This window comes from Entelurus aequoreus, linkage group LG11, assembly GCF_033978785.1.
Source record: "Entelurus aequoreus isolate RoL-2023_Sb linkage group LG11, RoL_Eaeq_v1.1, whole genome shotgun sequence".
In the NCBI taxonomy this organism is placed as follows: domain Eukaryota; kingdom Metazoa; phylum Chordata; class Actinopteri; order Syngnathiformes; family Syngnathidae; genus Entelurus; species Entelurus aequoreus.
This window is the reverse complement of record NC_084741.1, coordinates 6,047,186-6,072,342: the sequence shown is the minus strand read 5'-3', so window position 1 is coordinate 6,072,342 and position 25,157 is coordinate 6,047,186. Positions and strand designations below refer to the sequence as shown.

At 39.2% G+C, this 25,157-nt stretch overlaps 1 protein-coding gene across 1 annotated transcript in view; it reads right to left on the bottom strand.

The window, feature by feature from the left end:
- Positions 1 to 2,983: 2,983 nt before the first annotated feature.
- The window catches only part of vsig10l (V-set and immunoglobulin domain containing 10 like), a 42,267-nt gene continuing 20,093 nt past the window's right edge, over positions 2,984 to 25,157 (bottom strand). Inside the window, exons 8-13 of the mRNA XM_062064078.1 lie at positions 16,919 to 17,011; positions 9,007 to 9,216; positions 3,674 to 3,793; positions 3,572 to 3,612; positions 3,453 to 3,509; positions 2,984 to 3,379 (exon numbers count right to left, since the gene is read on the bottom strand). Of these exons, the coding sequence (XP_061920062.1) occupies positions 3,305 to 3,379; positions 3,453 to 3,509; positions 3,572 to 3,612; positions 3,674 to 3,793; positions 9,007 to 9,216; positions 16,919 to 17,011 (596 nt within the window). The 3' untranslated portion in view covers positions 2,984 to 3,304. The remainder of the gene's footprint in view (positions 3,380 to 3,452; positions 3,510 to 3,571; positions 3,613 to 3,673; positions 3,794 to 9,006; positions 9,217 to 16,918; positions 17,012 to 25,157) is intronic.

The window sequence follows — 25,157 nt, the reverse complement described above, 5'->3', positions numbered from 1 at the left end:
TATTATTTATTATTATTATTTATTTATTATTATTAATTTATTATTATTTATTTATTTTATTTTTCCCAGCCCTATTACATACATGTAAATATAATATTGCATCTATAATCATTTTTAAATACATTTGTATTTTATTTATTCATCTATTTATTATCCAGTATTATTATTATTATTATTATTATTTATTATTATTATTAATTTATTATTATTTATTTATTATTATTTATTTATTTTATTTTTCCCAGCCCTATTACATACATGTAAATATAATATTGCATCTATAATCATTTTTAAATACATTTGTATTTTATTTATTTATTATCCAGTATTATTATTATTATTATTATTATTATTTATTTATTATTATTATTAATTTATTATTATTTATTTATTTTATTTTTCCTAGCCCTATTACATACATGTAAATATAATATTGCATCCATAATCATTTTTAAATACATTTGTATTTTATTTATTTATTATCCGGTATTATTATTATTATTATTATTATTAATTTATTATTATTAATTTATTATTATTTATTTATTTTATTTTTCCCAGCCCTATTACATACATGCATCTATAATAATTTTTAAATACATTTGTATTGTATGTATTTATTAATTTATTATTCATGTATTATTATTATTATTATTATTATTATTATTATTTATTTATTATTATTTATTTATGAATATTTATTAATTTACTTTTCCCAGCCCTATTACATACATGTAAATATAATATTGCATCTATAATCATTTTTAAATACATTTGTATTTTATTTTTTAAAGTGACAAAAAAATCGATTCGAATCGCGATTTTTATTCATCCCGATTCTAAATTGATGAATAACTTCCAAAGATCAATAAAAAATATATATATATTTTTTAATGTATTTGTTATTTTTTCAAGAATTAAGTTTTAGAAGGACCAAAGGAACTTTTCTAACCTGTAACCTGTTATGAAAATGTTGTATTATAATTATTATACCAAATAATTGATTGCAAGAACTGCTTTGAATCAGGAATCATGTTCAACCTTCAATTCATTCTCATCACCTCAGGAATCACATGCAATATTTAAGTGCCTAAACATTGACTCTCATAATGTACAGTATATGTCTCCTAATGTACAGTATGTCTCCTAATGTACAGTATATGCCTCTTAATGTACAGTATATATCTCCTAATGTACAGTATGTCTCTAATGTACAGTATATGCCTCCTAATGTACAGTATATGTCTCCTAATGTACAGTACATATCTCCTAATGTACAGTATGTCTCTAATGTACAGTATATGCCTCCTAATGTACAGTATATGTCTCCTAATGTACAGTACATATCTCCTAATGTACAGTATGTCTCTAATGTACAGTATATGCCTCCTAATGTACAGTATATGTATCCTAATGTACAGTATATGCCTCCTAATGTACAGTATATGTCTCCTAATGTACAGTACATGTCTCCTAATGTACAGTATGTCTCTAATGTACAGTATATACCTCCTAATGTACAGTATATGTCTCCTAATGTACAGTACATGCCTCCTAATGTACAGTATATGTCTCCTAATGTACAGTACATGCCTCCTAATGTACAGTATATGCCTCCTAATGTACAGTATATGTCTCCTAATGTACAGTATACGTCTCCTAATGTACAGTATATGCCTCCTAATGCACAGTATATGTCTCCTAATCTACAGTATATGCCTCCTAATGCACAGTATATGTCTCCTAATGTACAGTATGTCTCTAATGTACAGTATATGTCTCCTAATGTACAGTATTTGTGTCCTAATGTACAGTACATGTCTCCTAATGTACAGAATGTCTCTAATGTACAGTATATGCCTCCTAATGTACAGTATATGTCTCCTAATGTACAGTATATGCCTCCTAATGTACAGTATATGTCTCCTAATGTACAGTATGTCTCTAATGTACAGTATATGCCTCCTAATGTACAGTATATGTCTCCTAATGTACAGTATATGTCTCCTAATGTACAGTATGTCTCTAATGTACAGTATATGCCTCCTAATGTACAGTATATGTCTCCTAATGTACAGTATTTGTCTCCTAATGTACAGTATTTGTCTCCTAATGTACAGTACATGTCTCCTAATGTACAGTATATGTCTCCTAATGTACAGCATTTGTCTCCTAATGTACAGTATATGTCTCCTAATGTACAGTATTTGTGTCTTAATGTACAGTACATGTCTCCTAATGTACAGTATGTCTCTAATGTATGTCTCCTAATGTACAGTATATGCCTCCTAATGTACAGTATATGCCTCCTAATGTACAGTATATGTCTCCTAATGTACAGTATGTCTCTAATGTACAGTATATGCCTCCTAATGTACAGTATATGTCTCCTAATGTACAGTATTTGTCTCCTAATGTACAGTACATGTCTCCTAATGTACAGTATATGTCTCCTAATGTACAGTATTTGTCTCCTAATGTACAGTATATGTCTCCTAATGTACAGTATTTGTGTCTTAATGTACAGTACATGTCTCCTAATGTACAGTATGTCTCTAATGTATGCCTCCTAATGTACAGTATATGTCTCCTAATGTACAGTATATGTCTCCTAATGTACAGTATGTCTCTAATGTACAGTATATGCCTCCTAATGTACAGTATATGTCTCCTAATGTACAGTATTTGTCTCCTAAAGTACAGTACATGCCTCCTAATGTACAGTATATGCCTCCTAATGTACAGTATATGTCTCCTAATGTACAGTATATGTCTCCTAATGTACAGTATGCCTCTAATGTACAGTATATGCCTCCTAATGTACAGTATATGTCTCCTAATGTACAGTATTTGTCTCTTAATGTACAGTACATGCCTCCTAATGTACAGAATATGTCTCCTAATGTACAGTATATGTCTCCTAATGTACAGTATATGTATGCACAAATATAAAACATTTAATTTTTTTTTTTTTTAAAGTATCAATAAAAATGTCATAAAATGAGTATAGACTGCGGATAAAAGTCAGCAGCATAATCGGAGTGACAAGTTGAAGTGAAGTATATTTATATAGCGCTTTTCTCTAGTGACTCAAAGCACTTTTACATAGTGAAAGCCAGTATGTAAGTTACTGGGAGCAGGTGGTCAAGTGTCTTGCCCAAGGACACGACGGCAGAGACTAGGATGGCAAAAGTGGGAATCGAACCTGGAACCCTCAAGTCGCTGGCACGGCCACTCTACCGACCGACCTATGCCACCCCAAGTTGTTGAAGACACAGAGTACACCCCGACATGACAGCGTCCTTCATACGGTGGTGGCGACCCTGACAGGCGGCGGCGGCACAAAAGTGGGCGGGGCCACCGAAAGGCTGGACGGCGTCTGTAAAGCAGCGCAAACAACAGCTGCTGATTGGCGCGGCGGCCAGAGGAGCAAACGTGACGACAACACCAACCTGATGCAGCCTGTTGTAGGCCGGGGGAGACGGCGCGTTTGTCTGCGGGGTCACCACCTGCTGGCGACACGGAGAGAAGACGCTAAGAGAAGAGAATGACGGGAGATTTAACCTCTGACCTTCTCTGCTGCTCTGGACACGGGATATCTGCTGTGGCGACCTGCGGGGAACACACACGGTCATCAATGTCCACACTGGGGCGATCCAGCGTGTGCTCTCACTTTGGATGCCGCTCCGGCGGACCAGGAAGTAGAGCAGCCCGCACGCCAGGAGCAGGAAGACGATACTGCAGGGAATCCCAGCGGCGATGCCGGCGATGGCCGCGCCGCTCAGACCTTCACCTGCCCACCCACAGACTTCATTGTAGTATCGTTATTCACATCCTAGGACAGTATCGCCCTGACATTTCAAACATCTTCTCAAGTGACAACAATAGAGTAGCCAATGTACAGCTTGTATAGATTCACCAGCTAGTGACGTGCGGATCGATACTGAAATATCGATACCACCAATACCAGACCTTTATGCTCTAATATCAATTCTCAAATCTAAATATTGATACTTTTAGATTGATACTGTTAGAATAATTATATATAAGTTATCACACAACTCTTATGCTCAACCTGTTATCTTCCACGGCATGTGAGGAGTGGCCTCGCCGCGGATGTTTCCTGTCTTTCAGCTTGCTAACAGCCAAAGGACGAACCAGCACCTCAAGGAAGATAAGTCATATCGACAAAGCAGAGACAGGGCGCAATCACCAGCCCCCCCCCCCAGCACATTCCGTGCTGAATAATCCCGTATTGTGCTGCTAGCATAATGTGTGACCCCTCCCTTTAGAAGCAGCGTCAGCCATGTAACTAGGGAACGCCCAAACTGAATAAATAGAGGAGCGCGTGGGCTGTTCCTCAGAGCATAGGGTGAGACTGCAACTGAGTGTGCAGCTCCATGCGTTCTCCTCATGAGCACTCTGTCTCTGCCTGATTCCTTGCTCCTTGTTCTGTTTAATAGATAGTTCAGTGCTTAAACCTGACACGTATCGTTATTGACATCCTAGGACAGTATCGCCCTGACATGTCAAACGTCTTCTCAAGCGACAACAAAATACACCACTGGGATATACTTTAGAGTAGCCAATGTACAGCTTGTATAGATTCGCAAGCTAGTGACGTGCGGATCGATACTGAAATATCGATACCACCAATACCAGACCTGTATGCTCTAATATCAATTGTCAAATCTAAATATTGATACTTTTGATACTTTAGTTCAGGGGTGTCCAAACTTTTTCCACCAAAGGCCACATAATAAAGTAAGCGGGGGCCATATTGATATTGTTTCAACTTTTTGGTGACGACATATATCACTCATTTATATTTAGAACGTTTCAACTTGAAATAGCCCAATTTTTTGGGCTATTTCTTCTTACATTTTTACCGGTTTTTTTCCCCCAAATAAGAATAGAAAAAAAATAATAATAGGATTGTGTAACTGCATAACCGAGTGTGTCAAATATTCTACCTGTAAGAAAATAATCTTCATTTAACAGTGTTCCTTTTTCTTGTCATTTTTCAAATGAATTCATAAGTGAGTTCATTAAAACATAAAACGATACTAACTGAGTAAATATTGTTTTTATTTGAAGTATAAATATATATATTTTTTTGACAGCTTGTAACATTTTTCAAATTAATTTATGAGGTAGTATTATTTTATGTTTTAATTAACGAACAAACTGATTAAACTTTGTTTATATTTTAAGTGGATTCCATTTTTATTTTGAGAGTTTGTAATATTTTTTTAAATTAATTCATAAGTTAGTATTATTTTTTTAATTAAAGTAACCAAACTTTGTTTATTTTTTAAGTATATATATATATATATATATATATATATATATATATATATATATATATATATATATATATATATATATATATATATATACTATAGTTAAAGTCTGCGGGAGTCATTTTGAAGAAAAACTAAAAAAATATTGTGCCAACTTTTTATTCTAAGTATAAGATGACTACGTATATCACTCATTTATAGTTAGAACATTTCAACTTGTTCTCATTACATACCGATTTTTTTGGCTATTTCTTCTTACATTTTTTACTGTTGTTTTTTTCCCCCACATAGAGGAATAGAAAAAAATAATAATATGATTTATGAAAATATTAATGTTCATTTAACAGTGTTCCTTTTTGTTGTTGTCATTTTTTGAAATGAATTCATAAGTTAGTTCATTAAAACATAAAATGATACTGAGTAAATATTGTTTTTATTTAAAGCATATTTTTGTTTTATTTTAACAGCTTGTAATATTTTTCAAATTAATTTATAAGAGAGTATTATGTTATGTTTTAATTAACGAACAAACTGACTAAACTTTGTTTATATTTTAAGTGGATATTATTTTTACGTTGAGAGTTTGTAATATTTTTTGAATTAATTCATAAGTTAGTATTATGTTTTAATTAACAAAGTAACTAAACTTTGTTTATATTTTACGTTTACTTTATTTTGAGAGCTTATAATATTTTAGATCAAGGGTGAGTAAAGTCTTTCCGTCAAGGGCCAAATACTGAAAAGTCAAGCATGGATGGTCCATTTTGATACTTATTTATCTTTTAAATAATTCTAAAAAATCAGATATTATATACTTAAATACAATACTTTATGTTACAGCTGACTTAGTTCTCACTTCTCAGCGATTTAGCGTTTTTTTTCTCCCCCTTTTGACAAGTTTTCCCCCTGTTGTTAACTCATTATGAGTCCCAAAAAGACAACAGACCAGCGTGGAAAGAAAAAGAGAATCACTGTAGTGTTAAAAAAAAAAAAAAAAAAGACTATTTACTAGGAGTGTATAAAAAGTCTGCAAGAATCCTCGAAGCCGTCGTTGGACCACGACAAGTTTTAATTGTGATGAGACTGGATTTTTATGGAAAAAATGTTCCCAAAGCAGACTTACTTCACAACGGAGAAAAGAGCGGGCACACACACAGACACGCCCCCTTCACGCACAGACACGCCCCCTCGGTCTGCTGCTTCCTCTCCTCCGGCCTTTATTTTACTTTTCAAACGGTTTATCATTGTAGCGATATCATTGTTACAGATAGGGATTTTAGTGATTTCTGGCCATTTGTGAGGTCGCCATAGTGACATCCGTGCGTGTGCGCGCGTATTGGCAGAGCAGCGCATACGGCACAGTTCAGCTTACCTTTGTTGTTTTGGCTTGTTGATAAAGAGACAGTTTATCCATCACCCCCTGGTTATGTTTGTTTGCAGAGCACTTTGTTTTATCTTGCAAGTGTACAATCGTACTTTTGTCGAGGCTGGAACCAATTATTCATATTTACACTGTTTCTTTTGGAGAAACGTGCTTCACTATACACACTTTTCTATTTGCAAACCCTGTTCAAGAACCCGTTAAGTTCGTCTATCACTGACATGTCACTGTAGCTGTGATGGAGTTGTTTAGTCACTAGAGGGCGACAGAAACCACATCATTGTCATTTATATCAGGCTTACAAACTTGCTGTAATTCACGCCCATACATTGTTTATTTTTCATGCATGATTTATTTGATATCATGTATGTGTGCGTGTATATAATGTTGCATATTATCAAGTATCATTTGGATTGTATTTTTTCCATTTTTGTCTATTTGTTCCGACCACATGCACATTGAAGCTGGAAACCATGATTCATATTTACATTGTTTCTTCTGGACAACTTTGATTCACTGTACAAACTTTTCGATTTACGAACCCTGTTCAAGAACCTATCAAGGTCCTCAATCACTGTAGATGTTATGGGGTTGTTTGACCACTAGAGGGCGATTGAGACCACATAATTGTCATTCATATCAGGCTTAGAAACTTGTTGGATTTCACGCCCAGTAAATTGTTTATTGTTACCTTCATTTATGTTACATCATGCATGTGTGTGCATATATAATGTTGCATATTATTAAATATAATTTGGATTGTATTTTTTCCTTTTTGTCTACTTGTTTAGACGGTGTGTGCACACATTCACGTAACAAAGGTAGTTGTCGGGCTGGCATCTGTCTATCTCCTGGCCAATAAATAATAATAATAATAATATTAAATACGACTGTAGTGTTGATATTTTCACTTTTCATTCAGCCATGTGTATGCTTAACAATTCTACATTTAGGCCACACATACATAGAACATGCATGCACCCACCAAAAACTTTGACACTTTGCTTACTAATAAAGAAACATTTACGTATTTGTTTCCTGGGAATGCTAATAACACATATTTGGTGGAATGGCCTAAACCAGGGGTCACCAACGCGGTGCCCGCGGGCACCAAGTAGCCCGTAAGGACCAGATGAGTAGCCCGCCGGCCTGTTCTAAAAATAGCTCAAATAGCAGCACTTACCAGTGAGCTGCCTCTATTTTTTAAATTGTATTTATTTACTAGCAAGCTGGTCTCGCTTTGCTCGACATTTTTGATTCTAAGAGAGACAAAACTCAAATAGAATTTGAAAATCCAAGAAAATATTTTAAAGTCTTGGTCTTCACTTGTTTAAATAAATTCATTAATTATTTTACTTTGCTTCTTATAACTTTCAGAAAGACAATTTTAGAGAAAAAATACAACCTTAAAAATGATTGTAGGATTTTTAAACACATATACCTTTTTACCTTTTAAATTCCTTCCTCTTCTTTCCTGACAATTTAAATCAATGTTCAAGTATTTTTTTTATTTTTTATTGTAAAGAATAATAAATACATTTTAATTTAATTCTTCATTTTAGCTTCTGTTTTTTCGACGAAGAATATTTGTGAAATATTTCTTCAAACTTATTACGATTAAAATTCAATCTAGAAAATCTGTAGAATCAAATTTAAATCTTATTTCAAAGTCTTTTGAATTTCTTTTAAAAGTTTTGTTCTGGAAAATCTAGAAGAAATAATGATTTGTCTTTGTTAGAAATATAGCTTGGTCCAATTTGTTATATATTCTAACAAAGTGCAGATTGGATTTTAACCTATTTAAAACATGTCATCCAAATTCTAAAATTAATCTTAATCAGGAAAAATTACTAATGATGTTCCATAAATTATTTTTTTTATTTTTTCAAAAAGATTCGAATTAGCTAGTTTTTCTCTTCTTTTTTTCGGTTGAATTTTGAATTTTAAAGAGTCGAAATTGAAGATAAACTATGTTTCAAAATGTAATTGTCATTTTTTTCGTGTTTTCTCCTCTTTTAAACCGTTCAATTAAGTGTAAATATAATTAATTATTAATAATAACATAGAGTTAAAGGTAAATTGAGCAAATTGGCTATTTCTGGCAATTTATTGAAGTGTGTATCAAACTGGTAGCCCTTCGCATTAATCACTACCCAAGAAGTAGCTCTTGCTTTCAAAAAGGTTGGTGACCCCTGGCCTAAACTAAAAAGTGGTAGTATCACAGTCCAGGGCTGCACGAATGCTGCCGGCACGTGTCGTGCTGCGGTTCATTGGAGTGAAACATGAGTTTCACTGTGACAAATTAGCTGAGTTTTTGCGTACCTGGGCCAATCCTGTGGGGCGCAGTTGGTGGACCCTCCGCCATCAAAGCTCTGGGGACCACCCGGAAGCGATACGTGGCTTCGGGGTCCAGGTCCAGAATATCGGCGCTTCTAGCAGAGCCGGGTTTGGACAAGATGGTGCGGTATGTGTCTGGGCTGCGCTTACCGTCCGCACCCGGGAGGTCCGGTCCGCTCATTTGGATGTCGAAACCTGCAAGTTGTGATGTTTGTTTACGGTGGTGTCAACACAAGCCTGTGTTGTTTTTAGTCAAGTCAACTTTGTTTATATAGCACGTTTACAACAACTTTTAGGCTAAAAAAAGCATAGAGCAAAAAAAAAAACAAAAAAAAACCAAAGAAAGAACATAAACAATGAATGAGCTGAACAAGATAGTGCAAAAACAATACGGTAAAAGAGGTCGAATAAAAAGTAAAAATTTGCAAAATAAAAATAATAATAATAAAAGTGGGACAATTTGAAAAATAAAACTAAAGCGAAGGGGTGGGGTGGGGGGGGGGGGGGGGACTAGAAATGGTGGCCTAGTGGGCAGCCAGCGAGAAGATGTAGGTCTTAAGAAGGGTTTTGAAGACCCTTAGGCTCTGGGCTGACCTAATGTGGAGGGGAATGTTAGGATCCGCTGCTCGGATCAGTTTGTTTACAGTTTAGTGTCACGTGTTTGTTTGTTTCTGTTGCCATGACGGCAGATTATGCTCAGCTGCCTCTGGTTAGTGTTCGAGACGCTCACCTGTTGTCCGGGCACTAATCAGAGGGCTATTTAGTCTTTGCCCGGGCAGCACTCTGCCTGGCTTCCTAGTTTGTTCTCATGCAACAGCTGACGACCACTTTGCTTCCTGCTAGCTCTCATGCTAGATTATTTTGCTTGCTAGCTCCCATGCTAGTCGTTTTTGTTTTTCTCTTGTCTGATTTAGTTCTAAAATAAATCATTTTCCTACCTGCAAGCTGTGTCCGAGCCCGTCTGCATCCTTGGGAGAACACCTCGCACCTCGATGCGACCCGGTCGTCACAGTAGGAAGCCAGCAGCAAGAAGTTCTCCCGCAACGAGCACGTCGGAGGAGATGGACGAAGGTGCGTGGATGGTGTTGCGAGCAATGGAGGCGGAGACTCTCCGCTATTCCCCTTCGGAGCGCCAGGACCTGATATGGGGTCCTAACGGAAGGTTGGTCCCAATCCACTCCGTTTGGCCCGAGGACATCGCCACACCTCCGCACCACCGGACGCGTCAGCGAAGACGGAAGCCACCAAAGAGGTCTTCACTTCGCTGCCAAGACGCGCCACTCCCACAGACTCCTCCACCGGTACACAGTAAGCAATATTCAGCCCAAGATTCCCCTCCTCAGATGTTTGGCAACCCTATCGACCACTTTGCCAAACATTTCACCGATTGGGCTGTCAGTCAGCTGGAGACCCACACAGATGACGTCATCCCGCCCACTGTGGATGACGTCAGAGACGAAGAATTTTTTTTAAATTCTTCTGCTCCTTTTTATCAGCCACCTCCTAAGGACTTGAATTCTAAGATAAGACATTATCAGGACATTTTTGTGAAATGTAAATCTAGTCAGTCCCGGTCACCTGACTTTCTAGCTCCACCCCCAGTGACTATTGCTCCGCCCACTGCACATATTTTTTCCCCCTGTGCTCCCACCCAGTCTCAAGTGGGGAGTAAGAAAAGACATTTTGGACAATTTAGAGGAGAGGATTCAGCCCTCCCCCGGACCTCCCACCACCCACCCTTGAAGACGGTTCCAATCCGCAAGGAGCGCGTCTGGGATCCGCTTTTTGAGGGGGGGGCTAGTACTGGGAGCTGTGCGAGTGGGGTGGCACAACGGCGTGCTAAGCCGCAACCTCCTGCTCGGCCACCGCCACCTGTCCTTCGGCCTGCTAAGCCGCAACCGCCAGCTAGGCCACCTGCACCTAAGCTAGCGCCAAGGCTAAGGCTAGCACCAGCTCCACCACAGGTTCCAGTACCTGCACCTCGGCTGGTTCCCACACCAGTACCTGCACCTCGGCTGGTTCCCACACCAGTACCTGCACCTCGGCTGGTTCCCAGACCAGTACCTGCACCTCGGCTGGTTCCCAGACCAGTACCTGCACCTCGGCTGGTTCCCACACCAGTACCTGCACCTCGGCTGGTTCCCACACCAGTACCTGCACCTCGGCTGGTTCCCGCACCAGTACCTGCACCTCGGCTGGTTCCCGCACCAGTACCCGCTCCTCGGCTGGTTCCCGCACCAGTACCCGCTCCTCGGCTGGTTCTCGCACCAGTACCCGCACCACGGCTGGTTCCCGCACCAGTACCCGCACCACGACTGGTTCTCGCACCAGTACCTGCACCACGACTGTTTCTCGCACCAGCACCGGCTGCCACGACAGCGACTACGGCTGCCACGACAGCGACTCCGGCTGCCACGACAGCGACTCCTGCTGCCACGACAGCGACTCCTGCTGCCACGACAGCGACTCCTGCTGCCACGACAGCGACTCCTGCTGCCACGACAGCGACTCCTGCTGCCACGACAGCGACTCCTGCTGCCACGACAGCGACTCCGGCTGCCACGACAGCGACTCCGGCTGCCACGACAGCGACTCCGGCTGCCACGACAGCGACTCCGGCTGCCACGACAGCGACTCCTGCTGCCACGACAGCGACTCCTGCTGCCACGACAGCGACTCCTGCTGCCACGACAGCGACTCCGGCTGCCACGACAGCGACTCCGGCTGCCACGACAGCGACTCCTGCTGCCACGACAGCGACTCCTGCTGCCACGACAGCGACTCCGGCTGCCACGACAGCGACTCCGGCTGCCACGACAGCGACTCCGGCTGCCACGACAGCGACTCCGGCTGCCACGACAGCGACTCCGGCTGCCACGACAGCGACTCCGGCTGCCACGACAGCGACTCCGGCTGCCACGACAGCGACTCCGGCTGCCACGACAGCGACTCCTGCTGCCACGACAGCGACTCCTGCTGCCACGACAGCGACTCCTGCTGCCACGACAGCGACTCCTGCTGCCACGACAGCGACTCCTGCTGCCACGACAGCGACTCCCGCTGCCACGACAGCGACTCCCGCTGCCACGACAGCGACTCCCGCTGCCACGACAGCGACTCCCACCGCTTCCACGGCGACATCTCAGCGACCTCGAGTGGTCCGGCGGCGCAAGCGGAAAGCAGGTCCCCGCATGCAGGCCTCGAGGACTCAGAGGCTGCTGAGATTCTGGCGCCACTCACGGCCACCTTCTCGGCGGCCACGAATGTGGCCTTACCGTGGTCGCCCGCCTCGCCCGCCTTGCCAGCGGCGGCGGCGTTCCATTCGCCGCCGCCACCTGACCCTTCCCCGGTGGATTCGGGGACACGTGGCCTGGCGACCCACCACCAAGTCACCCCCCCGCCCGCCCTTGACTCGTGAACTATTGCTTGTTTTTTTTGGGGTTCCAGTTGTTTTTTTTGTTTTCTAGGGACATCTGGAATCTGTCCTTTTAGGGGGGGGTACTGTTAGGATCCGCTGCTCGGATCAGTTTGTTTACAGTTTAGTGTCACGTGTTTGTTTGTTTCTGTTGCCATGACGGCAGATTATGCTCAGCTGCCTCTGGTTAGTGTTCGAGACGCTCACCTGTTGTCCGGGCACTAATCAGAGGGCTATTTAGTCTTTGCCCGGGCAGCACTCTGCCTGGCTTCCTAGTTTGTTCTCATGCAACAGCTGACGACCACTTTGCTTCCTGCTAGCTCTCATGCTAGATTATTTTGCTTGCTAGCTCCCATGCTAGTCGTTTTTGTTTTTCTCTTGTCTGATTTAGTTCTAAAATAAATCATTTTCCTACCTGCAAGCTGTGTCCGAGCCCGTCTGCATCCTTGGGAGAACACCTCGCACCTCGATGCGACCCGGTCGTTACAGGGAAGGCTGTTCCAGAGCTTAGGGGCGGCCACGGAAAAGGCTCCGTCCCCTCTGGACTTTAGCCTAGATCTGTCCCCTCTGGTCTTTAGCCTGGCTCTGTCCCCTCTGGTCTTTAGCCTGGATCTGTCCCCTCTGGTCTTTAGCCTAGATCTGTCCCCTCTGGTCTTTAGCCTGGATCTGTCCCCTCTGGTCTTTAGCCTAGATCTGTCCCCTCTGGCCTTTAGCCTAGATCTGTCCCCTCTGGTCTTTAGCCTAGATCTGTCCCCTCTGGTCTTTAGCCTGGATCTGTCCCCTCTGGTCTTTAGCCTAGATCTGTCCCCTCTGGTCTTTAGCCTAGATCTGTACCCTTTGGTCTTTAGCCTGGATCTGTCCCCTCTGGTCTTTAGCCTGGATATGTCCCCTCTGGTCTTTAGCCTGGATCTGTCCCCTCTGGTCTTTAGCCTAGATCTGTCCCCTCTGGTCTTTAGCCTAGATTTGTCCCCTCTGGTCTTCAGCCTGGATCTGGGGACCGCCAACAGCATTTGGTCAGCTGACCTTAGGGCTCTAGACGAGGTATGATGATGCAGAAGCTCGGTCAGGTATTGTGGGCCCAGACCATTTAGGGATATAAAAACAATTAAAAGTCATTTAAAATCAATGCGGTGACGGACAGGGAGCCAGTGGAGTGAGGCCAGGACTGGGGTGATGTGCTCGCGTTTTTTGGTGCGGGTGAGGAGACGGGCAGCCGCGTTTTGCACAAGCCGCAAATGGCGGAGTGATGCCTGATCAATGCCAGCGTACAGTGAGTTGTTGTTGTGGATAGCAGTCTCCAGGGCGCTCTGGGAGAGATAGGCCTTGGTCTTTGCTAGGGTTCTGAGATGGTAAAAGCTGGTACTGACCACTGAGCTGACCTGTTTGGTGAATTTGAAGGCACTATCAAAGATCACTCCGAGATTTCTCACGGAGGACGGGATGTTTTCACCCAGAGGACCAAGACTAGACCACTGACAAACCACACTGGAGATGTTTCGCCGAAGATGATGATCTCGGTCTTGCTCTCATTAAGGTTGAGGAAGTTAGCACTCATCCATGCTTTGATGTCAGTCAGACAGTCAAGCAGTGGCTGAAGTGCGACCTGTCCTTTAGGGTTGAAAAGGGGTGGGAAGTTTCCGGTAAATTTCCGGAAACTCTCCGGAAATTTAAGCTCGGGAAGTTTGGAAATATTGACCTTTTTTTTGATTATTCAAAGTCGGACACCGTCCATGGGAATGAATGGGAATATATGGGAATTAATGGGAATATATGGGAATGAATGGGGAATTCCAATAATGGTATATTATTGGGCACTTGTCTATATGCTGCTGCATCTTTGTGGCATACCTGACGTAGCTCTTTGCACAGTATTTGCAAATGTACACCGCCTTTCTGCCTACATTGGTTGGGGTGAAATGTCTCCACACATCATACGTGGCATTATTCTGTTTGTATTGATTTATTCTTGTAAAAGACTAATGCAATGCCACACACAGATATAAATAGTCAGCTAAACAACTGGAGTAGTCTTTAAAAATATTTGACTAATGGACAAATGAATAGAAATAGGCCAGATGAATAAATGAACATGCTAAATCAAACTATAAGCTACATTCTTGTATGACAACAGAATGGCTAGCAGAACAGAAGGCGGAGGAAACTACACCTTTTCATTCAGTATTTGCTACTTGAACTTTACACATCACAAAAAAGGTCGATTCGGATCGCTAACGTTGTTAGCGTAAATGAATGGGATTTAACATAGAGAGAATGAGCATCACGGCTAACGGAGAAATATTTTGGGTTCATTATGAAACTGTGGTGGTACATAAACCTAGCTAGCTAGAGATATTGGCCCCAAAATCATTGAACAAGTACAGGAACAGCTAGCTAGCTTGAGTGGAAGTCTGCGGGAGTAGTCTACAGCAATTACACCTATATTACACTTAAATACCACAGATGAAATATATTTACCCCATCAACACTTACCTGACTGGATGAAGTCCTTGGGCTCAAATACTAGTGTGGCCTCAATAGTCCTGCTGTAGTGTGTAGCATGCTGGCAATTATGTGATGGAGGAATGCACAGTGCAGGGTTGAAATTCTACTGAATTTGCATGAAATCAGGTTGTTTTAGCTAATAATCATGCTGCAAGATCTAGCATGTTGCATTCAATATTTATTCCCATTCATTTCCCATGGGAAGTTTCCAACTTTGAATATTCCCGGAATTTAGCAACCTTAGTTGTTTTGGTGATGTTTGTTTACATAGGTGTCACACATAATAACAATAATTATATAAAAGTTGTCACACAACTCTTATGCTTAAAGGCTAGAGCAGGGGTCACCAACCTTTTTGAAAGCAAGAGCTACTTCTTGGGTAGTGATTAATGCGAAGGGCTACCAGTTTGATACACACTTAAATAAATTGCCAGAAATAGCCAATTTGCTCAATTTACCTTTAACTCTATGTTATTATTAATAATTAATGATATTTACACTTAATTGAACGGTTTAAAAGAGGAGAAAACACGAAAAAAAATGACAATTAAATTTTGAAACATAGTTTATCTTCAATTTCGACTCTATAAAATTCAAAATTCAACCGAAAAAAAGAATAGAAAAATAGCTAATTTGAATCTTTTTGAAAAAATAAAAAAAAAATGTATGGAACATCATTAGTAATTTTTCCTGATTAAGATTAATTTTACAATTTTGATGACATATTTTAAATAAGTTAAAATCCAATCTACACTTTGTTAGAATATATAACAAATTGGACCAAACTATATTTCTAACAAAGACAAATCATTATTTCTTCTAGATTTTCCAGAACAAAACTTTTAAAAGAAATTCAAAAGACTTTGAAATAAGATTTAAATTTGATTGTACAGATTTTCTAGATTTGCCAGAATAATTTTTTTGAATTTTAATCATGATAAGTTTGAAGAAATATTTCACAAATATTCTTCGTCGAAAAAACAGAAGCTAAAATGAAGAATTAAATTAAAATGTATTTATTATTCTTTACAATAAAAACAATAAATTTACTTGAACATTGATTTAAATTGTCAGGAAAGAAGAGGAAGGAATTTAAAAGGTAAAAAGGTATATGTGTTTAAAAATCCTAAAATCATGTTTAAGGTTGTATTTTTTCTCTAAAATTGTCTTTCTGAAAGTTATAAGAAGCAAAGTAAAACACATTAATGAATTTATTTAAACAAGTGAAGACCAAGTCTTTAAAATATTTTCTTGGATTTTCAAATTCTATTTGAGTTTTGTCTCTCTTAGAATTAAAAATGTCGGGCAAAGTGAGACCAGCTTGCTAGTAAATAAATACAATTAAAAAAATAGAGGCAGCTCACTGGTAAGTGCTGCTATTTGAGCTATTTTTAGAACAGGCCAGCGGGCTACTCATCTGGTCCTTACGGGCTACCTGGTGCCCGCGGGCACCGCGTTGGTGACCCATGGGCTATAGTTATTATGTATTGTGCTCAAGTGCCTCAACGAAGATAAGACAACATCGGGCAGACAAAGCAGAGACAGGGCAAAATCACAAGGCTCAGCACATTTCCATTCTGAATAATCACGTATTGTGCGTACTGAGCTGCTGGCATAATGTGTGACCCCTCCCTTTAGAAGCGGCCTCAGTGATGTAACTAGGGAACTCCTGAATAAAATAGGGGGTGCGGGGGTTGTGCCTCAGAGCGTGGGGTGAGACTGTTACTAAGTGTGCAGCTCCAAGCGTTCTCCTCATGAGCAAAATTGAACTCTGTCTCTGCCCGATTCCTTGCTTCTTGTTCTGTTTAATAGACAGTCCGGTGCTTAAACCTGACCCACGATTACGTGTGTTGTTCCTTCAAACACGGCCCTGCCGCCATATTTACACACCCCCTATCTTCACCTTTGCCGAGATCAACACATCAGAAAACCAGTTGGTCCGGTCGCTATGGTTACGTGACGCATGCCGCCGTCACCCACCTGTGACGATAGAAGTGGGCGGGACTTCCCAGGTCAAGGTGACGATGGTGCCATCCTGGTGCGGGAACAAAGCGAAAGCGGAGATGGCCGGCCCTGGAGAGACGGAGATTACAGGTGAACAGTGAAGAGCTTTGTTGAAGAGGAACCTCAGGACCTCCATGAGAGGCTCCATTGTTTTCCTTTCACTTTGTCATTCATCCGGTCCACATTAGAGGCACAATGGGGTCCTTGTGCTAGAAAATGCTCTTAATGTTACAGTACTGACATGCTAGTATTCCAAGTATGGTGAATACTGAAGTATATTTCATCCCTTCCTGGGCAGGAGGGCAACAAGGCAGTGCGGCTGGATCAAAAGAGACGTCGGAGAGACGCTTTGCTGGACAAAAAGTTGCTTTGAGTCACTAGAGAAAAGCGCTATATAAATATAATTCACTTCACTTCACTTCACTGTATTACAAGCGAGTGTCATTAAGCAGGTCTGCAGTACCCCGAGGAGGACTCCTAAACTGGATAAGCCAAACCATCAGTTATATATTCCTTCTTTCCCTGTGTGGGTGTGGGTGCTAAGTCAGGACAGCACAACCTGACCATGTAAGGAGATGTTCGTGTCTGGAAAACGACTGCTTTAAAGGCCTACTGAAAGCCACTACTAGCGACCACGCAGTCTGATAGTTTATACATCAATGATGAAATCTTAACATTGCAACACATGCCAATACGGCCGGGTTAACTTATAAAGTGACATTTTAAAATTCCCGGGAAATATCCGGCTGAAACGTCGCGGTATGATGACGTATGCGCGTGACGAAGTCCGAGTAACGGAAGTTATGGTACCCCGTAGAATCCTATACAAAAAGCTCTGTTTTCATTTCATAATTCCACAGTATTCTGGACATCTTTCGCAATTTTTTTAATGAACAATGAAGGCTGCAAAGAAGACAGTTGTAGGTGGGATCGGTGTATTAGCAGCGGACTACAGCAACACAACCAGGAGGACTTTGTTGGAGCGCTAGCCGCGCTAGCCGCGCTAGCCGCGCTAGCCGCGCTAGCCGCCGACTTCACCTTGACTTCCTACGTCTCCGGGCCGCCAAACGCATCGGGTGAAGTCCTTCGTCCTTCTGCCGATCGCTGGAACGCAGGTGAGCACGGGTGTTGATGAGCAAATGAGGGCTGGCTGGCGTAGGTGGAGAGCTAATGTTTTTAGCATAGCTCTGTGCAGTCCGGTTACTAAGTTAGCTTCAATGGCGTCGTTAGCACAGCATTGTTAACCTTCGCCAGCCTGGAAAGCATTAACCGTGTATTTACATGTCCACGGTTTAATAGTATTGTTGATTTTCTATCTATCCTTCCAGTCAGGGGTTTATTTCTTTTGTTTCTATATGCAGTTAAAGCACAATGCTATCACGTTAGCTCGTAGCTAAAGCATTTCGCCGATGTATTGTCGTGGAGATAAAAGGCACTGAATGTCCATTTCGCGTTCTCGACTCTCATTTTCAAGAGGATATAGTATCCCAGGTGGTTTAAAATACAAATCTGTGATCTACAATAGAAAAAGGAGAGTGTGGAATCCAATGAGCCAGCTTGTACCTAAGTTACGTCAGAGCGAAAAAAGATACGTCCATCACTGCCTCTCAAGTCATTCACTGTAACGTTCCTCATCCACGAATCTTTCATCCTCGCTCAAATTAATGGGGTAATCGTCACTTTCTCGGTCCGAATCTCTCTCGCTCCATTGTAAACAACGGGGAATTGTGAGGAATACTAGCTCCTGTGACGTCACGCTACTTCCGCTACAGGCAAGGCTTTTTTTTTATCAGCGAGCAAAAGTTGCGAACTTTATAGTCGATTTTCTCTACTAAATCCTTTCAGCAAAAATATGGCAATATCGCGAAATGATCAAGTACGACACATAGAATGGATCTGCTATTCCCGTTTAAATTAAAAAAAATCATTTCAGTAGGCCTTTAAGTCATAACTCAAATGCTGGCGTTGAGCTGGACAGGTAGTCTTTTCTCAAGGATATGGTTATCACTTTTGCATTCCGAAGTCCCAATTAGAGCCTCTTTTCCTACGAGAAGTCATCCAATTCACCTGCCAATATCAAACTAAGGTATCCTTAGAGGCTAACCTTTCCTGTGATAAAATGGCAACCAAGGTAATCAAAAAGGTTAACCAACGAACGAGATTTCTCTACAGAATTTCCTCTCTGGTCAACAAAAGCACCTTGAGGATTCTGGCGGGAACTCTCGTTCAACCCTTTTTCGATTACGCATGCACCTCCTGGTACCCTAGCACCTCCAAAACCCTCAAATCTAAACTCCAAACATCTCAGAACAAGCTAGTCAGGTTACTTCTAGACCTCCACCCCAGATCCCACCTCACTCCTACCCACTTCTCTAAAGTGAGCTGGCTCAAGGTGGACAGAGTTAAACAACTTGCACTGAGCCTAGTCTATAAAATCCGCTACACCTCCCTGATACCGAAGTACATGTCAAACTACTTCCTTAACGTAAATGACCGCCATAACCACAACACCAGGGGGTGCTCCACTAACCACGTTAAACCCAGATTCCGAACTAACAAAGGTCTTAACTCATTCTCTTTCTATGCCACATCAATGTGGAATGCGCTCCCAACAGGTATAAAAGAAAGGGCATCTCTATCCTCCTTCAAAACCGCTATAAAAGTTCACCTCCAGGCAGCTACAACCCTAAACTAACACCCTCCCCGGATTGCTAATAATCAAATGTAAACAATCAAATGCAGATTCTTTTTCTTATGCCTTCTGATATCTCTCTCTCTCTCTCTCTCTCTCTCTCTCTATGTCCACTACTTGATGTCCATACCCCCCCCCCCCCCCACCCCACCCCCCCTCCACACTCCTGATTGTAAATAATGTAAATAATTCAATGTGATTATCTTGTGTGATGACTGTATTATGATGATAGTATATATGATAGTATATATCTGTATCATGAATCAATTTAAGTGGACCCCGACTTAAACAAGTTGAAAAACTTATTGGGGTGTTACCATTTAGTGGTCAATTGTACGGAATATGTACTTCACTGTGCAACCTACTAATAAAAGTCTCAATCAATCAAAACCTTAAACTGACATACCACTATTGAATTCAACTTGGTGGTTTGCTTTCTCCAAAGTGAATATAAACATTCACCACATGTAGAACGTAATGTGAGTTCATTCATTCACTTCAATACACCAAACGGAGTCCTTTGAAAATGATTTTAAAACTTGGGAACGGGGAAATTGGTTTAGTTTTTCAACACATAGGACTGTAAAATAGTTTACTGTCTTATTTTTTTACATGTTTTACTGTTTAGTAAAAATGGTTGCTATATTTCTGTTACCCTTCAATTTGCTTTGTTTACGAGGGGTGTCAAAAAAAAAATATTTTCAAATGAATCACAATTCTTACTTGTAAAGATTCTTAATCGATTAAAAGAATCACTTTTTTTTTTTTTTTTTATATCTGTACTGACCAGCAACTCAGACAAATCATATTGTAGATGTAGATGATCTATATCTGCTGGACACTTTCACTTTACAATAGAGAAGTGTTGGATACTTCGCTTGTTGATTTGACCATTAAATATATATATATATATATATATATATATATATATATATATATATATATATATATATATATATATATATATATATATATATATATATATATATATATAATATATACTGTGTATTACAGCGAATACACAGTATACACTATACTATATATACTATACTACATACACTATACTATATACACTTTACTATATATACTATACTATTTACACTATGCTATATACATTATACTTTATATACTATACTATTTACACTATACTATATATACTATACTATTTACACTATACTATATGCACTATACTATACTATATACACTATACTATATACACTATACTATTTACACTATACTATTTACACTATACTATACTATATACACTATACTATATACACTATACTATTTACACTATACTATATACACTATACCAGGGGTCACCAACGCGGTGCCCGCGGGCACCAGGTAGCCCGTAAGGAGCAGATGAGTAGCCCGCTGGCCTGTTCTAAAAATAGCTCAAATAGCAGCACTTACCAGTGAGCTGCCTCTATTTTTTAAATTTTATTTATTTACTAGCAAGCTGGTCTCGCTTTGCTCGACGTTTTTAATTCTAAGAGAGACAAAACTCAAATAGAATTTGAAAATCCAAGAAAATATTTTAAAGACTTGGTCTTCACTTGTTTAAATAAATTCATTAATTTGTTTTACTTTGCTTCTTATAACTTTCAGAAAGACAATTTTAGAGAAAAAATACAACCTTAAAAATGATTTTAAGATTTTTAAACACATATACCTTTTTACCTTTTAAATTCCTTCCTCTTCTTTCCTGACAATTTAAATCAGTGTTCAAATCAATTTATTTTTTTTATTGTAAAGAATAATAAATACATTTTAATTTAATTCTTCATTTTAGCTTCTGTTTTTTCGACGAAGAATATTTGTGAAATATTTCTTCAAACTTATTATGATTAAAATTCAAAAAAAATATTCTGGCAAATCTAAAAAATCTGTAGAATCAAATTTAAATCTTATTTCAAAGTCTTTTGAATTTCTTTTAAAATTTTTGTTCTGGAAAATCTAGAAGAAATAATGATTTGTCTTTGTTAGAAGTATAGCTTGGTCCAATTTGTTATATATTCTAACAAAGTGCAGATTGGATTTTAACCTATTTCATCAAAATTCTAAAATTAATCTTAATCAGGAAAAATTACTAATGATGTTCCATCAATTATTTTTTAAATTTTTTCAAAAAGATTCGAATTAGCTAGTTTTTCTCTTCTTTTTTTGGTTGAATTTTAAAGTCGAAATTGAAGATAAACTATGTTTCAAAATGTAATTGTCATTTTTTTCGTGTTTTCTCCTCTTTTAAACCGTTCAATTAAGTGTAAATATCATTAATTATTAATAATAACATAGAGTTAAAGGTAAATTGAGCAAATTGGCTATTTCTGGCAATTTATTGAAGTGTGTATCAAACTGGTAGCCCTTCGCATTAATCACTACCCAAGAAGTAGCTCTTGCTTTCAAAAAGGTTGGTGACCCCTGCACTATACTATACTATATACACTATACTATATACACTATACTATATATACTATACTATCTACACTATACTATATACACTACACTATATATACTATACTATTTACACTATACTATGTTTGTATATACACTATACTATATACACTATACTATATATACTATACTATTTACACTATACTATATACACTATGCTATATACACTATACTATATATACTATACTATTTCCACTATACTATATACACTATACTATATACATTATGCTATATATACTATACTATATATACTATACTATTTACACTATACTATATACACTATACTATACTATATACACTATACTATATATACTATACTACATACACTATACTATATACACTTTACTATATATACTATACTATTTACACTATACTATATATACTATACTACATACACTATACTATATACACTATACTATATATACTATACTACATACACTATACTATATACACTTTACTATATATACTATACTATTTACACTATGCTATATACATTATACTATATATACTATACTATTTACACTATACTATATATACTATACTATTTACACTATACTATATGCACTATACTATACTATATACACTATACTATATACACTATACTATTTACACTATACTATATACACTATACTATATACACTATACTATATACACTATACTATTTACACTATACTATATACACTATACTATACTATATACACTATACTATATACACTATACTATATATACTATATTATCTACACTATACTATATACACTACACCAGGGGTCACCAATGCGGTGCCCACGGGCACCAGGTCGCCCGCAAGGACCAGATGAGTCGCCCGCGGGCCTGTTCTAAAAAATAAATAAATAAATAAAATAAAATAAAATAATAATAAATCTACATAGAAAAAACCCAAGATACACTTTCAATCAGTGCATCAACCCAAACAACCTCCCCCATGCACACTCATCCACACAAAAGGGGTTATTTCTTTCTGCTACCAATATTCTGGTTCCCACAACATAGACAACACATCTGCAAGGGCCACAGTCCCTGAAGCACACATGATTGTATAGGCTGCTGGTCCACTAACATTTTCATTAATTACTGTTTTTTATGTAATTATTTTTATATTGTTTTACTTTCTTTTTTATCCAAGAAAATGTTTTTTATTTATTTATCTTATTTTATTTTATTTTTTAAAAAAGGGCCTTATCTTCAACAGACCAGGTTGTCAATGAAATTAGATTTTTTTAAAGGGTTTTTTAAACCAGGCCCAGTCCAGATAATGTCCAAGTCGGACTCAGCAACACACACCTTCATTCATGTACACAGAAAAAAATTAGGGAACACAACAGATTGCATATAATTTATAAACAAAACACTTTGCATTCCATTCGAAAGGACGTTCCCTTTAGATTTCCGATCCTTAACATTTTACATTTATCATAATTAAACTTAAGGCCAGATTGCTGTGAAAATATGTCCAAAAGATTAAGAAGGTTCCGCAAACAATGAGGAAAAATCTTATCTTTGTGAATCAGCCTTTTCTGACATGAACTTCATCAAGAACAAACACAGAACACGCCTCACTGATGCACATCTGCAAGACTCACTGAGAGTTGCAGTGTCAAGTTACACACCAGAGTACAACACACTAGTTAACAGCATGCAATGCCAGGCTTCCCACTAACTGACAAAGAAACAGATAATAGATTTGGTGTCCAGTTCAAAGTGTGACATGATTTAAAAATTTGAGAGTTTACTTTTGTATTTTACATGAGTTATTATTTGTACAAACATGGTGCAAAGTAACTCATGATTTGTTCAAAAATGTTAGTGGCTAGCTAGTTAAAATGGGATATTGTGATTTCACAAGACTGTCTTAGAAGTGATCATTTGAAAATGTTCAATTTGAAAAATGTGCACAAAAATAAAGTGTTGCATATTGATATTTATCTGTTTCTATATATATTTATTGTGAGAAATCATTAAGATGATCAGTGTTTCCACAAATATAAATATCATTAATTATTAATAATAACAGAGTTAAAGGTAAATTGAGCAAATAGGCTACTTCTGGCAATTTATTTAAGTGTGTATCTAACTCAGGGGTCGGCAACCTTTACCACTCAAAGAGCCATTTTGGCAAGTTTCACAAATTAAAGAAAGTAATGGGAGCCACAAAAAAAAAATTTAAATTTAAAATGAAAAACACCGCATACAAAGCTTAAATGCTTTGTGCTATGTTAACCAGGGGTGTCCGACACACTTTAATGTGGAAATTTGATGTTAGCGCAGCCGGCAAGTTTTGAATGAATGGCGCTTGATAGCGTCATACTTGCCAACCCTCTCATTTCCCCCGGGAGACTCCCGAATATCAGAGCGTGATGACACTGCATTTGGCGCCCTCTACAGTCCGCCCTAACGGCGTACCTGCTTGACCACACGTAGAATGCAATTTCAGCTTGCTCACGTAAGTGACAGCAAGGCGTACTACCTCAGCAGCCACACATCTTACACTGACGGTGCCAATACCCAGAATCCCATGCAGCCCTAACTCTTCCGCTCAACCAACGCACGGAGAGGGGGGGGGGGGGTTGATGTGTGGGGGGATTTGGTGGTAGCGGGGGTGTATAATGTAGACCGGAAGAGTTAGGGCTGCATGGGATTCTGGGTAATGGTTGTGTTGTGTTTATGTTGTGTTACGGTGGGATGTTCTCCAGAAATGTGTTTTTCATTCTTTTTTGGTGTGGGTTCACAGTGTGGCGCATATTTTTAACGTAACAATGTTAAAGTTGTTTGATACGGCTACCGTCAGTGTAAGCTGTGTGGCTGATGACTAAGTATGCTTTGCTGTCTCCTGTGTGTGCAAGTAATAACAACATGCAACATGTGGCTGGACTGGCATGCTGTATGTAAATGCTATAGAGGACAATTACTGCAGTGCAATTAGGGCACGCCCTTTATTTAGTAATTAGAGTGTAAATAGGATTATTTTTTCCCTGGGAGTAATCTATGAGAGACACTGAGATCCATAAATCTCCTGGGAAAATCGGGGGGGTCGGCATGTATGTAGCT